At 39.1% G+C, this 15,489-nt stretch overlaps 1 protein-coding gene across 1 annotated transcript in view; it reads right to left on the bottom strand.

Annotated features, from left to right (window-relative positions):
* TTLL5 (tubulin tyrosine ligase like 5) overlaps nucleotides 1-15,489 on the bottom strand; it is a 145,993-nt gene that overhangs the window by 127,513 nt on the left and 2,991 nt on the right. The window contains exons 3-7 of the mRNA XM_081343313.1: nucleotides 9,465-9,571; nucleotides 4,298-4,380; nucleotides 3,448-3,554; nucleotides 1,817-1,947; nucleotides 331-413 (exon numbers count right to left, since the gene is read on the bottom strand). Of these exons, the coding sequence (XP_081199439.1) occupies nucleotides 331-413; nucleotides 1,817-1,947; nucleotides 3,448-3,554; nucleotides 4,298-4,380; nucleotides 9,465-9,571 (511 nt within the window). The remainder of the gene's footprint in view (nucleotides 1-330; nucleotides 414-1,816; nucleotides 1,948-3,447; nucleotides 3,555-4,297; nucleotides 4,381-9,464; nucleotides 9,572-15,489) is intronic.

The raw sequence follows: 15,489 nt of genomic DNA on the forward strand, positions 1-15,489 counted from the left end.
TACAAAATCACCTATTGTGGCTTAACATTAAGTATGAATAGGACCGTTATGCTTTATTCAAAAAACTATGGTTAGAAACACTTATTCAGAGTTAAGAAGGCTTAAATTTCTAGTAAAAATAGGAGTAGCCAGTCATTTTGTCTTTTCAAGACTGTATTTTTACTGCAGATTTAAGCAAGTGACAAAACAGTAAATTGATTCAAAACTGCACGTTAGTTTCTACTGCTAGTAGTCTAGCATATTTTGGCAAAGAAAATATACAGAATATGGAGGCTGGTGAGTCATCAAACTAGCAATATTTTGAAGTTGTTAGATTTTTTTAATGCTTACATTATTGATCAAATAGACACCACGTCCCCTAGAAGAAGCCACTGGTTTTACTATCCAAGGTCCCCTGTCCTTTGAATAGGAAGCTAGTTGAAAAAGAAAAAAAAATGACAAATACATACTTCAGTATTAAATTTTCTACAAAAATGTCATCAAACAATAACAGCTTTGGTCAGCAATACTTGAGATTTTCAGTACAGTTTATTAGTATATATCACTTAACCTTGTTTACCAATCAACCATTATCAATAGCTGAAACAGTGATGTTCCTTCTTTAAAATAATTATATATTGTATATTCCAAGAAACAATGGTTGGAAACCGATCAAAGAGAGAAGCATCCTGGAATTAATGAGAAACTTCCTGACAGTGAGGACAATTAACCAGTGGAACAGCTTGCCTCCAGAAATCGTGGGTGCTCCATCACTGGAGATTTTTAAGAAGAGGCTAGACAAGTCACTTGTCTGAGATGGTATAGGTCCTCCTGCTTGAGCAAGGGGCTGGACTAGAAGACCTCCAAGCTCCCTTCCAGCTTTATTCTATTCTATTCTAATATTCAGAAATTGGTCATAGACACAGACACATATAAACAATTATGAAATCTGGAGATGACACAAAACTCTAGCATGCACCCTTTGCAACAGGCACACAGTTTGTATTTCAAGATATCAATGTTTAGGACTCTAATACACTTCTGTTAGTATGTGTCAAATACCATATTTACTTGAAGTAAGATATTTTATAAAGAAAAAGAAGCAGTAAGGGAACACTAAGATGCTCAACGAGCATTTTTCCTAGGCTCAGCAAGTATTAATTTTTACACATTTATACTATGGTAAGTTTCACGGAGTTTGACCATTTTTATTACCACGTAAAAATGTTGAGGATTTCAATTCTGATTCTGTTATTCGGAAATCCTGCCACTGACTATTCTGATTTGAGGAAAAGAGCAAAAACCTGCTAATCCAACCCTTGTTTTGAAACACAGAAAACTGATGGCAGAAAAAGAAGTAGTGGTACATTGAGTCTGTCCTTTGAGGGTTTTTTTTCTTTTTAATTTATTATTTAATTATTAGTTTGTTTTTTTTATTTATTTATTTTAATTTTTTGTCAGATTAAGAAAAATCATTGACAAGGAGCACTCTAGAACACTGTGAAAAGTCCATTGTATAAGAACCATTTATGGACTCTAGACTTCTTTCAAGAATCCTCCCTCTCACGAAGATTCAATTTGACAAATATCAGATGACACACACCCCAGTTATTTATTGCAGGGCATAATTGATCTTCTTTTTGGGTATATGCAGTAATTAAACCTAGAGAACTGTTTCATTCCTGCTTTTCTCAAATAAAAAAACTCCCAACTATAAAAGATTTTTTTTAAAAATCCAGGAATATATTAGGTTAAAGTATAGAAATATTATGGAATGAAAATTTCCCATTCAGTTCTAGCTTTACTTATGAACTGGTAATCTAGGTCATAGACTTACTGCAAAACTCCTGATATTCAGCTGGAAGGATGAAGGTCTGAGGCAAAATATGGAAGGTCTTGAATCCATAAATCTGTTGCATTCGAGTAATGTTCTTGTACAGTCTATCCTTCCGAGTTAATTCATATGACCTAAAGACATGTAGATATAATTTGCTGGTGTCACCTTGTTTATGAGGATTTTTAAGAATTCACCATTACAATTAAACCTTGATTCTCTGACTTCCATTCAGCACACTTAGGATGCAACAGACAAAATTTTACTTCAGATTTCACCACCTAAACAGGCAAAGTCTATTGTTTCTAAAGCATTCTGGGCAATTTAAAGTAATTTGCAACAATTTACATTATGCAAATGATATTACTTCATACAATTATTTTGAAGCATTGACTATGTAATTATGCAAATGTAAGCCATTACCTCAATAATTTCAGATTTCATAGAATTTTGGATTTAATTCGATACTTCTTCCAAAAATGGTGCTTTAAGGTGAAGTTTTACTGAGTGATTTCATTCACAAGCTTTGTGAAACATGTAATGCCTTAACATGACATTGTAATCATTTTGCTACTAAAAGCATACGTACAACATGCCACTCTTCTGTCCCTAATTGAAGTCACCTCTAAATAGAAATGGACAATCTTTTTTCAGCCAAATATTATAGTCTTTCCAAGATAATCTTGGATTCAATGTGGACAGCTGCATTCTATTACTCTTAAAATATTATCCCACACTAACACTTTGCCTGTTCACAAACGGTACATCCATTCACACGTAATCTATCCAAGGACATGAATATGCCAAATTTGTAGAATTGTTTGGCAACGGAAAACAATTTGCAGTATCCCAAGATTTTTTATAGTAACCTCTACTACCAATTTCCACTGGCTAAATTAAAGGTAAATTTAAATAGCACTGGCACTAGATAATAGTAATAGACAAAAGGATTAAAGGAATATATGTTAATTTTGTTTTGCTCTGGTCACACCCACATCTTCACTTACCCACACACTCTTATATCTCAAACAGTAAAAGATGCCATCAAGATGTACTAATTTTTAGCAATCAGAAATATTAGCAAAAGCAAAGGCCTTAATAAGAACTTTTTTTGTTTTTAATTTAACAATTTATCTGTGTTTTTACTGAACTAAAGCTGGGCACTTGGAAGAAAGGGAAATTAATGATCTGCAACTTTTGTCAGATAGAGCATCACTCTGCAAATAATGAGTCAGGCAGGAACAAAACTTAAATTTACTTTAGTGCAGGGGTCCCCAACCTGTGGGCCATGGCCCGCTACCAGTCTGTGACCTATTCACAACATGCAAGCATTAAGGGTGATCTCAGCCCCACTCGCACAAGCAACAGGTGGTCACATGTGCATGCACCTGCCCGTCACACAAAACCATCCCCTCTTTCCCCCTCCAACATGGAAAGATTGGGGAAACTCTGCTTTAATGTATTTAAATAAAATGAATATAATTCTTCCCCATGTTCATAATAATCTTTTCCTTTATACTGACAATTCTCTTTTAGCAGCAAATGTCTGGAAGAAAGCTACATGTGATTCTAGGGCTGCAGGTCATTCATCTCTGTTCTGTGGCATAACATTATCATAAGACTCCACTTCTTACCTGGGAAAGTGATTCACTTTTTGAATATCTGTGAGAGTTCGCAGAACATAGGGTTTTAAATGTGATCCTGTCCACATAAGATTATATTCATTGCTGCTGGGATGCACCTGGAAAAAGACATGGTTGAACATTTTAATAGCCAACCAGCTGAATAGCATTTTATTACCTCAGAATCTATACCTTGGACAGCATTCAAAGTTAAGAGAGAACTATTTCACTCATGCAATAGGACTTGTCAACTTCCTTTCCCTATTCACAATGTGCTCTGAAGGGTCTTCCACCCAGAGGAAAGGAAATTATTAAAATGTTAATGCTATCAGAAAAGCATCATCAACCAGAATTTAACTCTTTAAATGCTGAGCTACTGGTCTTCAAGTAGTGGTGGAGAAATTTTGAAGATATGTAATAATATTTGAAATAACTGTACTAAAATAAATGATTATTAAAAAGTACGGACAATCTGAATTCTAGTCCAGAAAAAATGCTGTCCACTTATGGAAATTTACAGTTGTTACATGCTGGTCTTAAGTTTGCCATTTATTCTGTATTTATGACAGACTGACTGAACATACACTTTGCCGAACAAAAATATGTACAGTCATTTCTACAAACTGAGCTTCTTCAGGACTGCTATAAGCGCACCAAGAACTTCAAGCAAAATCTCTCTCAAACACATCATATAAGAGAAAGAAATATAATTTGTAGCATTACAACACCAAATTAAAGAAGACCTTTTGCTTTTTTTGATTGGCTTCAGTTTATTCTGGATCCATAGTGATCTTTTGGATGTAAAACCAGTGCAGATTTAATTTTTCAGGGCCATGAAGTTCACAAAAATTAACAAACATACCTCCCGAAATCCATGAGCTGACAGAATGCTGCGCACCAAGCGACTATCCGTTCTCACAATTTTAAAAGACAAGTGATAGCGCTCTGGGAATACAGAATTATTATACAAATCCAATTATAATCTATTTTACCAGTTGCAAAAAGGAAGAGAACATTTCAGAACATTTTTTTCATTTATTCTATTCTGCATAAGAGCTGTACAACAGAGCAATCTATTAGCCTTCCCTTATGTTTGTACCCCTTCATGGATTACTGCCTTGTCGTGGTGAAGGGGCCTGTGTAATTCAATGAATCTATGAGCTATGCCGTGCAGGGACACCCAAGACGGCCAGATCATAGCAGAGAGTTCTGACAAAACGTGATCCACTGGAGAAGGAAATGGCAACCCACTCCAGTATCTTTGCCATGAAAACCCCATAGACAGTACCAAAAGGCAAAAAGATATGACGCTGGAAGATGGGTCCCTCAGGTCGTAAGGTGTCCAATATGCTACTGGGGAAGAGCAGAGGGCTAGTACTAGTAGCGCCAGAAAGAATGAAGTGACTGGGCCAAAGTTGAAAGGACGCTCAGCTGTGGATGTATCTGGTGGTGAAAGGAAAGTCCGATGCTGTAAAGATTTTTTCTCCATAGGAACCTGGAATGTAAGATCCATGAATCAAGGAAACCTGGACGTGGTCAAAAAAGAGATGACAAGACAGAACATCGACATCTTAGGAATCAGCGAACTAAAATGGACAGGAATGGGTGAATTTAATTCAGATGACCATCAGGTATACTACTGCGGGCAAGAATCCCTCAGAAGAAATGGAGTAGCCTTCATAGTCAATAAAAGAATAGAAAAAGCAACACTGGGATACAATCCCCAAAATGACAGAATGATCTCAGTTCGAATCCTAGGCAAACCATTCAATATCACAGTAGTCCAAGTCTATGCCCCAACCACTGGTGCTGAAGAGGATGAAATTTATTTATTTTATTTATTTATTTAGTTATATTTATATACCGCCCTATTCCCTGAGGACTCAGGGCGGTTTACAGGGAATTAAAAATCCAAAATACAAAAATTAAGAACCAAATTAAAAAATATTAAATTAACCCTGTAGTCAGTTAAAAAGAACCCCAAATTAAAAATTCCTCCTCAGTCTGGGCCCGAGAGCTCGAAGAGCCAGGTCTTCAGGCCCCGGCGGAATGATCGAAGGTCGGGGGCAGTTCTCAGCTCCACCGGCAGCTGGTTCCAGAGGGCAGGCGCTCCCACCGAGAAGGCCCTATCCCTGGGTGTCACCCACCGGCAGTCTCTTACCGGCGGGACCCTGAGCAGACCCTCCCTGTGGGAGCGCACTGGGCGAAGGGCATTTGATGCCGGCAGCAGGTGTTCCCTCAGATATCCCGGACCCAGGCCATGTAGGGCTTTATAGGTGATAACCAGCACCTTGAATTTCACCCGGAGGGCAACCGGAAGCCAATGCAGCTCACGGAGTAGAGGTGTTACATGGGAGTATCGGGAAACCCCCATTACAACTCGCGCGGCCGCATTCTGCACCAGTTGAAGCCTCCGAGTGGTCTTCAAGGGCAGCCCCATGTAGAGAGCGTTACAGTAGTCCAAACGGGAGGTCACAAGCGCATGAGTAACTGTGCGTAGGGCGTCTCGGTCCAGATAGGGACGCAACTGGCGCACCAGGCGAACCTGGGCAAAAGCCCCCCTGGTCACGGCTCCTATAAATTGACCAGTTCTATGAAGCCCTACAGCACCTTATAGAACTAACACCAAAAAATGATGTCCTTATCATCATGGGGGATTGGAATGCTAAACTAGGAAGCCAAAAGATAACCGGAATAACAGGCAAGTTTGGCCTTGGAGTACAAAATGAAGCAGGGCACAGGCTGACAGAATTTTGTCAAGAGAATACGATGGTCATAGCAAACACTCTTTTCCAACAACCCAAGAGATGGCTCTACACATGGACATCACCCAATGGTCAACACAGAAATCAGATTGACTATGTGCTCTGCAGCCAAAGATGGAGAAGCTCTATACCAGGGGTGTCAAACTCAATTTCACTGAGGGCCGCGTCAGCATTGCGGTTGCCCTCAGGGGGCCGGGTGGGTATGGCCAGGGTGGGCGTGGCCTACTGGGTGGGCGTGGCTAGAGTGCGTATGGCCTACTGGGTGGGCATGGCCAGCTCTACATCGTTCGCATGAAAGGTGCCTATGGGGGCCTGGGCAGGAGTGGGACAGATCTGAGGGTCTCCTGGCCAGGGCCAAGGCAGTGGGGGCCGTTCCCTCACTGTTTCCAGGATGGCTTCGCGGGCCACATGAAACCACTTCGTGGGCCGGATCTGGCCCCCGGGCCTTGTGTTTGACATGTCTGCTCTATACAGTCAGTAAAAACAAGACCAGGAGCTGACTGTGGCTCAGACCATGAGCTTCTCGTTGCAAAATTTAGGATTAAACTGAAGAAAGTAGGGAAAAGCACTAGGCCACTCAGGTATGAACTAAATCATATCCCTGAAGAATATACAGTAGAGGTGACAAATAGATTTAAGGAATTAGATCTGATAGACAGAGTGCCTGAAGAACTATGGACAGAGGTTCGCAACATTGTACAACAACTAGCAACTAAAACCATCCCAAAGAAAAAGAATTGCAAGAAAGCAAAATGGCTGTCTGAGGAAGCTTTGCAAATAGCTGAGGAAAGGAGGGAAGTGAAAGGCAAGGGAGAAAAAGAAAGATACGCCCAATTGAATGCAGAATTCCAGAGAATAGCTAGAAGAGATAAGAATGCCTTCTTAAATGATCAGTGCAAAGAAATAGAAGAAAACAATAGAATAGGGAGGACTAGAGATCTCTTCAAGAAAATTGGAGAGATGAAGGGAAAGTTTCATGCAAAAATGGGCATGATAAAGGACCAAAATGGCAGGGATCTAACAGAGGCAGAAGAGATTAAGAAGAGGTGGAAAAATTACACAGAAGAACTATACAAGAATGAGCTTAACGTCCCTGATAACCACGATGAGGTGGTCACTGATCTCGAGCCAGACATCCTACAATGTGAAGTGAAGTGGGCCTTAGGAAAGCTGAGCAACAACAAAGCTAGTGGAGGTGACTATTCCAGCTAAGCTATTCAAAATCTTAAAAGATGATGCAGTAAAAGTGCTACGCTCAATTTGCCAGCAAATTTGGAAAACTCAACAGTGGCCACAGGACTGGAGAAGATCAGTTTACATTCCAATTCCAAAGAAAGGCAATGCCAAAGAATGTTCAAACTATCGCACCATTGCACTCATTTCACATGCTAGTAAAGTTATGCTTAAAATCCTACAAGCTAGACTCCAGCAGTATGTGCATTGTGAACTACCAGAAGTACAGACAGGATTTCGAAGAGGCAGAGGAACTAGAGATCAAATTGCCAACATACACTGGATTATGGAGAAAGCTAGGGAGTTCCAGAAAAACATCTACTTCTGCTTCATTGACGATGCTAAAGCATTTGATTGTGTGGATCACAACAAACTGTGGCAAGGTCTTAAAAAGATGGGAGTACCAGACCATCTTATTTGTCTCTTGAGAAACTGATATGCGGGTCAAGAAGCAACAATGAGAACTGGACACGGAACCACTGATTGGTTCAAAATTGGGAAAGGAGTCCGGCAAGACTGCATACTGTTGCCCTGCCTGTTTAACTTATATGCAAAGCACATCATGAGAAAGGCAGGGCTAGATGAATGAAAAGTTGGAATTAAGATTGCCGGAAGAAATATCAACAACCTAAGATATGCAGATGATACCACTCTAATGGCAGAAAGTGAAGAGGAACTAAAGAGCCTCTTGTTGCAGGTGAAGAAGGAGAGTGCAAAAGTTGGCTTGAAACTTAACATTAAGAAAACCAAGATCATGGCATCCGGCCCTCTCAATTCCTGGCAAATAGATGGGATGAAATGGAGGTAGTGACAGATTTTATTTTCCTGGGCTCCAAGACCACTGCAGACGGGGACTGCAGCCAAGAAATTAAAAGTTGCTTGCTCATGGGGAGGAAAGCCATGACAAATCTAGACAGCACACTAAAAAGCAGAGACATCACCCTGTCAACAAAAGTGCGTATAGTCAAGGCTATCGTCTTCCCAGTTGCAATGTATGGCTGTGAAAGTTGGACCATAAGAAATGCTGAGCGCCAAAGAATTGAGTACTTTGAACTATGGTGCTGGAGAAGACTCCTGCGAGTCCCTTGACTGCAAGGTGATCAAACCAGTCAGTCCTAGAGCAGATCAACCCTGACTGCTCTTTAGAAGGCTAGATCCTGAAGCTAAAACTCAAATACTTTGGCCACCTAATGAGAAGGACTGGAGAAGAGCCTAATGCTGGGAAAGGTTGAGGGCAAGAGAAGAATGGGATGACAGAGAATGAGGTGGCTGGATGGAGTCACTGAAGCAGTAGGCGTGAGCCTAAATGGACTCCAGAAGATGGCAGAGGACAGGAAGGCCTGGAGGAACATTGTCCATGGGGTTGCAATGGGTTGGACACGACTTCGCAACTAACAACAATGTTTGTACATTTATTTATATGTTTTGCTGAGAGACAGGGTTCTCTATTCACATGAAGGCATTCAATGTAGATAAAGATAAACGAATTATTATATTAAAGATATATCCAGTCCCTGTGTCTTTTAAATTATGGTATGTGGCAGATACATGCACGCAGACTGTATACAAATGGATCACATGGGAGCAACCATTGGTTAAAAAGTTTGAAAAGCTGAACACTCTGCAGATGTTTTGTATTTATGTTCTCTTTTCCTTTGGTTATCTTAAATTCAAAGTCAACTTCATTTCAGATAAATATAATATACAAAACAAAGATTCTTAATCCTTACAAGCACTTAGACAAAGTACAGTACTGTATTTTTAGGTCTTATAACCTTCAGTGGTTATATAAGGAATACTCTTTAAAATGTGTCCTCTTAAATAAACCTTAAAATCATAGTAGTTTTTTTTATTTTAGACAATGTAATTTGTTTCGTGTGTTCTATTTGAAAATACTTGAAAACTCTAGCTTAATATATTTAAAAAAATTCTTTGTAAAAGATTATCAGTATGCCAAGTAAATCTTGTCTTTCAATCATTTTATTTTATCTACTCTAGGTGATGTAGGTACTTGAGAAAAACAAGATTTACCCCCAATCAAGCGGATGTAACTGTCCTTCGTCAGAATAGCTTCAGCATGAAATACCATGATTGGAATCCTCCTGAATCCACCTGTCCACGTGATACATGGGTGCTCCCTAAAAAAAAGAAAACCTTTTTAACAGATAAGAAATAACTACCTTAATTATATATCCACTACCTCATTTCAGAAGACAAGTAGTTTTTAATTTAGGCATTATCCTTAATTCAGACACTATTTTTGATTACCAATATTTTTTAAGAAACCTATTTTTCTCAATCCAAGATTAAGAATTCTTGTCTGAAAAAGAGCTTTTTCTTCTTTTTAACATAGTATTAGAATAAAAATATAAGATAGACACTTACATTTTCATGTAGTTCTTTGTAAATCAGAACAGAATCTCTGTATGTATTGTGGCAACATATACTACAGCAACACCTCAACAAGCATCATGTTGCTGGGCTACTATTAAGCCTCACCCAAATACAGAAATGTTGACAATTGCCCAGACAGCACACAGCAAAGCACATAGCAAATAATATATTACACACAGAGAGACACCCCTTTCCACATGTACTTAACATTTTTTCTCTTAATATTAAAAACTGAAAATTATAATTCTGAATTCACCAGGAGTATTATAAGTCATATACCACTACATTAGCTAAAATTGCTACTTCCAGAGGAATAGATTCTTTCTCCTCTTATCTTCCAACCCTCTAAGGCAGAGATGTCAAACTCACGATGTCATGTGATGTCGTGCAACGTATCGGGACAGTTTTGCCATTGCCAGCAATGGGGTGGGCGCGGCTTCCGCATGACTCATCTGGCCCACAGGCCGGCAGTTTGACACCCCTGCTGTAAGAGCAAATCTGGAAAGTTGGTGGATTGCCTGTTGAAGATTCACAGTGGGCCCAAAAGGACATGCAGAAGTGAGCTCAGCTAAATTCTATCTTATAAGCTACTAAACACTTCCTATTATATACGAACATATCTGAACTCAAATTTGCACAAATATGAAACAAATTACTACCCAGCATCTTCCACTGTTATATCATTAGTAGAAAAGTCAATAAGATACTAGAGAGATAGAAACAATCCTCCCTCAAAGCAATGCATGATTCAGGACAATACAACAATTTCTCTTTATGCAAAAATATGTACAGGTAATACTCAACTAACCACAGTTCATTTAGTGACTGTTCAAAGTTACAATGGCACTGAAAAAAGTGACCTATGACTGTTTTTCATACTTACGACCGTCCCATGGTCATAGGATCAAAATTCAGATGCCTGGAAACTGGTTCATATTTATGATGGTTGCAGTGTCCTGAGGTCATGTGATCACCTTTTGCGACCTTCTGATAAAGTCAATGGGGAAGCCAGATTCACTTAACAACCATGTTACTAAATTAACAACTGCAGCGATTCACTTAACAATTGGGCAGGAAAGGTCGTAAAACTCACTTAACAAATGTCTCACTTAGCAACAGAAATTTTGGGCTCAATTGTGGTCTAAGTAAAGGACTACCTGTACTCCCTTCAGAAACGGCAGGAAAAAAAAGTATAAAAAGAGGGACCTGAATAATAGAAATACAAGTGTTTAAATACCTGTTTCAATGAACACTTAAAGACTGGGATAAAATAAAAATATTTCAGAGCTGCTTCCTAATTCTATATCTGCAAATATTGTGTAAAAGAATGCTTTCTGTAGGAAAAGAGCAGCCAGAGCTGGGGGGGGGGGGGCAGAGTTGAGAGCATCCTCAGTTTAGAATTCTTGTGTTCCCACAAACATTCCAAGCCCAGCCCCTCCTCAATTCCGTTGACACCAATTTAGTGTTGAACTTTAGTTGACCAAATTCTTGTACAGAGGCTTAAATAAATCTTCTATGATGCAATCTTACAAAAGTCCTGATTCTTTGCACCTGACACTATCCCTCCAAATGTTATTTATTTACTTAAAAGATTTGTATGGTCACACATCTGAACTTCTGGTCAGCCCACAGTAGCAATAAAATCCACTAACTATAAAACATAATCATAATTTCGTAAAAGCATCAAACAAAAACTAAAACCTGGTGCCTTAATCCTTCCCTTAGGATACCCCCACAGCAAGCCCCAGTTACCCTCATTCCATTCTCTCTATTCCAGTCTACCCTATTCCAGCACCTCAGCAAAAGGTCAAGACGTGATGGCCTTACAAAAGGCTAAAAGCCTGTTGAATCACCAGGGGGAAAGAGTTCCATAAATTAGGAACAGCCACAGAAAAGGCACACTTCTGAGATCCCACTAAGTGGCAGGATTTCAGGGAAGGGATCTGGAGCATGCCTACCTATCCGATCTGGTGGGATGAGCAGATATTCTTAAGGAAAGGCTGTCTCACAAATAACCAGGTCCTGTACTAGTGATAACCAGCATCTTGAATTACACCGGAAAGAAACTGGGAATCAGGGCAGCTCACACAATAAAAATGTAATTGGGGCAAACCTAGGAACAACTGATACTGTGCACACTACTGGATTTTGGACCACCTGTAACTTCCAAGTGATTTTCAAGGGCAGCCCCATGTAAAGTACATTGCAGTACAGTTAGTCCTCAGCTTATGGCCATAATTGGGACCAGAACCTCCATCACTAAGCAATGCAATGGAGTGCAATCATCATGTGACCATGCCCGATTTATGGCCTTTTATGCCTTGGCAGAAACTGAAGGTCACAAATAGGGATCCTATAGCCCCAGGACAGTGTAATTGTTCCCAAGTGCCCAAAATCGCAATCATGTGACTACAGAGACACTGTGACAGTTGTTAAGTGTAAGGACTGGTCATAATATTTTTTTAATGTTGTTATAACTTCAGTCGTTAAATGAATGGTCGTCCAAATGGGAAGAGACTAGAGTATAGTGCTAAAGAAAATATTACAGATCTTATTAGTGCCCTTTAAAAATGACATACCTCTTCCTTTTATTTTATTAGGAAGTTAGCCCCAATTTCCCTACATAAAAAGCTATGGGCCCTTATAGAACAAGGCATGATAAGGTGATTGAAAGAAGATAACTGCAGAATTGCCATATCAGAATCACAAGATAGTAATAAAGCAATAATTGTAACTGAAATTCAATATAAAGGCAACAGGCATGCCTGTTCTAGATCTTACAGAAGGAACAGTGTTTTATAAGTAAGTCAACACATATGCTTATAGGTAATCCTGTAAGCAATACTGAACAGCTTAGTTTATTATTACTTATGACACAGATGCATTGCAGCTCCTAAAATGCTTGGGTGAAGCCTTCAGAGAACTTCTCCCAAAAGCTGAAACCAAACCAAACTATAATGTTATATAGAGAAAGGCAATTATAATTTTAGAGACTACAGAGAACCCATATCAACTGATTGTCATAAAATAGAACATAATATAGTGAAAATTAAGGCAAATATTAAATAGGGAATAAGTGAGTAAGTAAGTACCCAAAGATGCTTTTTCAAAAGGCAACTGGACTTTTTTGTTTACCTCTGCTTACCTATCTGCTAACATGGAAGAGAAAAATTCTACGAATAGTAGGTTTTAAACCTAAGTTAATATTTTATTTTTTTTATTTTATTTTATTAAATTTATATACCGCCCTTCTCTCGGAGGACTCAGGGCGGTGAACAGGGCATATAAATAGAAATACAAAAGTTAAAAAAGGATTAAATAATTGCCCAATTAAAACAATCACAATATAAAACCCATTAAAACCCTAACGTTCCCCCATCAGGCCAGGCCAGCTTGTTCAAATAAATGGGTCTTTAGCCCGCGCCGGAAGGAGCGAAGATCCGGTGCCGTCCGGAGCTCAACCGGCAGTTGGTTCCATAAAGCCGGGGCGCCCACAGAGAAGGCCCTCCCCCTGGGGGCCATCAGCCGGCATTCTCTAATACACAACCTGAAAATAAACAGACTAAAATATGTTGTCATTTACTCTTTTCTGGGTTTGGACAATACCAGATATGAGTGTCATACTTGCATCTTATCCACAAGTATTTATTTATTGTACTATTATATAAATTTATGCCACCCTCTCACTGTCCAAAGTGACTCTGAAATATCATACAAAGTTTCTGAATAAGCAATGATATTCATTGACCTCTGCTTATTAGTTCAAGTGAGCTTCCTCGGAAATGTAGGTGAAAGATTGTTAACAATTCCATTGAAGAAAATAATAGGAAGACAGCAAAAGAAGAGAACTGTACATAAAGCTTAGCAAAGATTTGAAAGAATCACACCTAAGCAATAAAAAGATCAGGTTACCAAGACAGAATGCATATATTTCCCAGCTACAGAAATGGTTATCAGAAAACTCAAAAAAATGAGATTATAATAGGAGACTGACATCAATAACAAACAGAAGGGCCCTTCAGATATATAAATTCAAAACAATTAGAAGGAAAAAAAACCAAGACACAGCTATTCCCAATAACAAGAAAAATATTAAAAGGTACTCAAGAAAAGACATAATTATTTTACTCTCATTTCAGCTCAGTTTTTCCAATAAGATGGTATGTGTCCCACTAGGCCAGAAGCCCCCAACCTTTTGGACACCAGGGACCAGTTCCGTGGGGAAAGGTTTCTCTGCGGACTGGAGGGGGTGTAGTTTTGTGTGCTGCCTACATCCCGCAGATGGGGCTTCACTTGTTTGCACAGACCGGTTGCTGGCATGCCGCGGATTGGTGCTGGTCCACGGACCAGGGGTTGGGGACCCCTGGTTTAATCAATACAGGAATCTAAATTAAAGCATCCCTGACAGATGGCAGTTTTTTTTCTTGCTTGAACACTTTCAGTGAAGGGAGATTCCTAATTTTTTGGATAATTGCTTCTACCTTTGAACTACAAAGTTCAAAGCTCTTGATCTTCTGAATTAGCTCTTGATTTTCTGAATCATAATTGAAGGTATTTAAAATATACCCTTTCACAGTCTTGTCTTCTCATGGTTAACCTTTCCCAATTCTTTCAATTTTTTTTCTCTTTACTTTCTAGTAAATAATCTTAGTGGCATTTCTCTAAACCTAATCTGGTGCTTAAGATATAATGTCCAAATCTGATTACCATACATGAAAGATGGTCTAGTGCAGGGGTCCCAACTCAGCTGATCAAAACCAGACTGCCTGAAGTGGTGGGCAAGCGCACACATCCCCCCCTTTACACGAGCAGTAGGTGAGTGTATGCATGCATGCTCATTGCATGAGCGGTGCACATGCATGTGCCTGACACTCATGCAAATGGAGCTGTACACACATGCAAACTTGCTCACCGCTCGCACGGAACTATACTCTCTCCCCTCCCCTGTGCCAGTACACAAAGCAAGAAAGGTTGGGGAACTCTGGATTAGACCCAATGCCTAAAGATTCCTTTCCAGTTCTCTTCTGTCATCTATATTATCTCATTTGTTTTCCTGTTTGAATGTAAAATTGTAAAAGTTTATATTCCGTTTCCTACTTTGGTCAAACTACAGTATAAATGAAGGACATTCTGCCATTTTTCTACAGGAAGAGAAATTAATGGGTAGGAGAGAAATGATAAAAAAAAGTTTGGTAAACCAAGCCATATTAGTAAATCTGTGCTTATAAAAAAATAGCTTCCTGCAGGGGAACAAGAAGCAGACTCGTGTAAATACTTAATATTAAAGTAAGCTAAGAAATAACCCTCAATGATAGGAAAGGACAACTTTTCACCAGGGATCACAATTCAAACAATACAATGCATGTTTGCATATAAAAGGCACAAGACCGAATTCTTATCTAAAGGATCAAATAGATATGAAAGATCTCTGCTTGAGATCATGAAGAATCTAAGTTCTGACCTAGATGTACTGGTATCGTAATCCAAGACAGCTTTATACAATTACACAACAGTTCCATTTATGTTCTCTTGGAACCCACCTACTTCCAGAATTACAAGGAAAAGTAGCCTGCACACACAAGTGATAAAAGTATAGCGAGAACAATATTGTGCCTTTAAATCTTTCCCCTAAAACCTTAATGTGTCTAGCTCCTCTATTAGT

Source organism: Vipera berus, assembly GCF_964194415.1.
Source record: "Vipera berus genome assembly, chromosome: 1".
Classification (NCBI taxonomy): Eukaryota; Metazoa; Chordata; class Lepidosauria; order Squamata; family Viperidae; genus Vipera; species Vipera berus.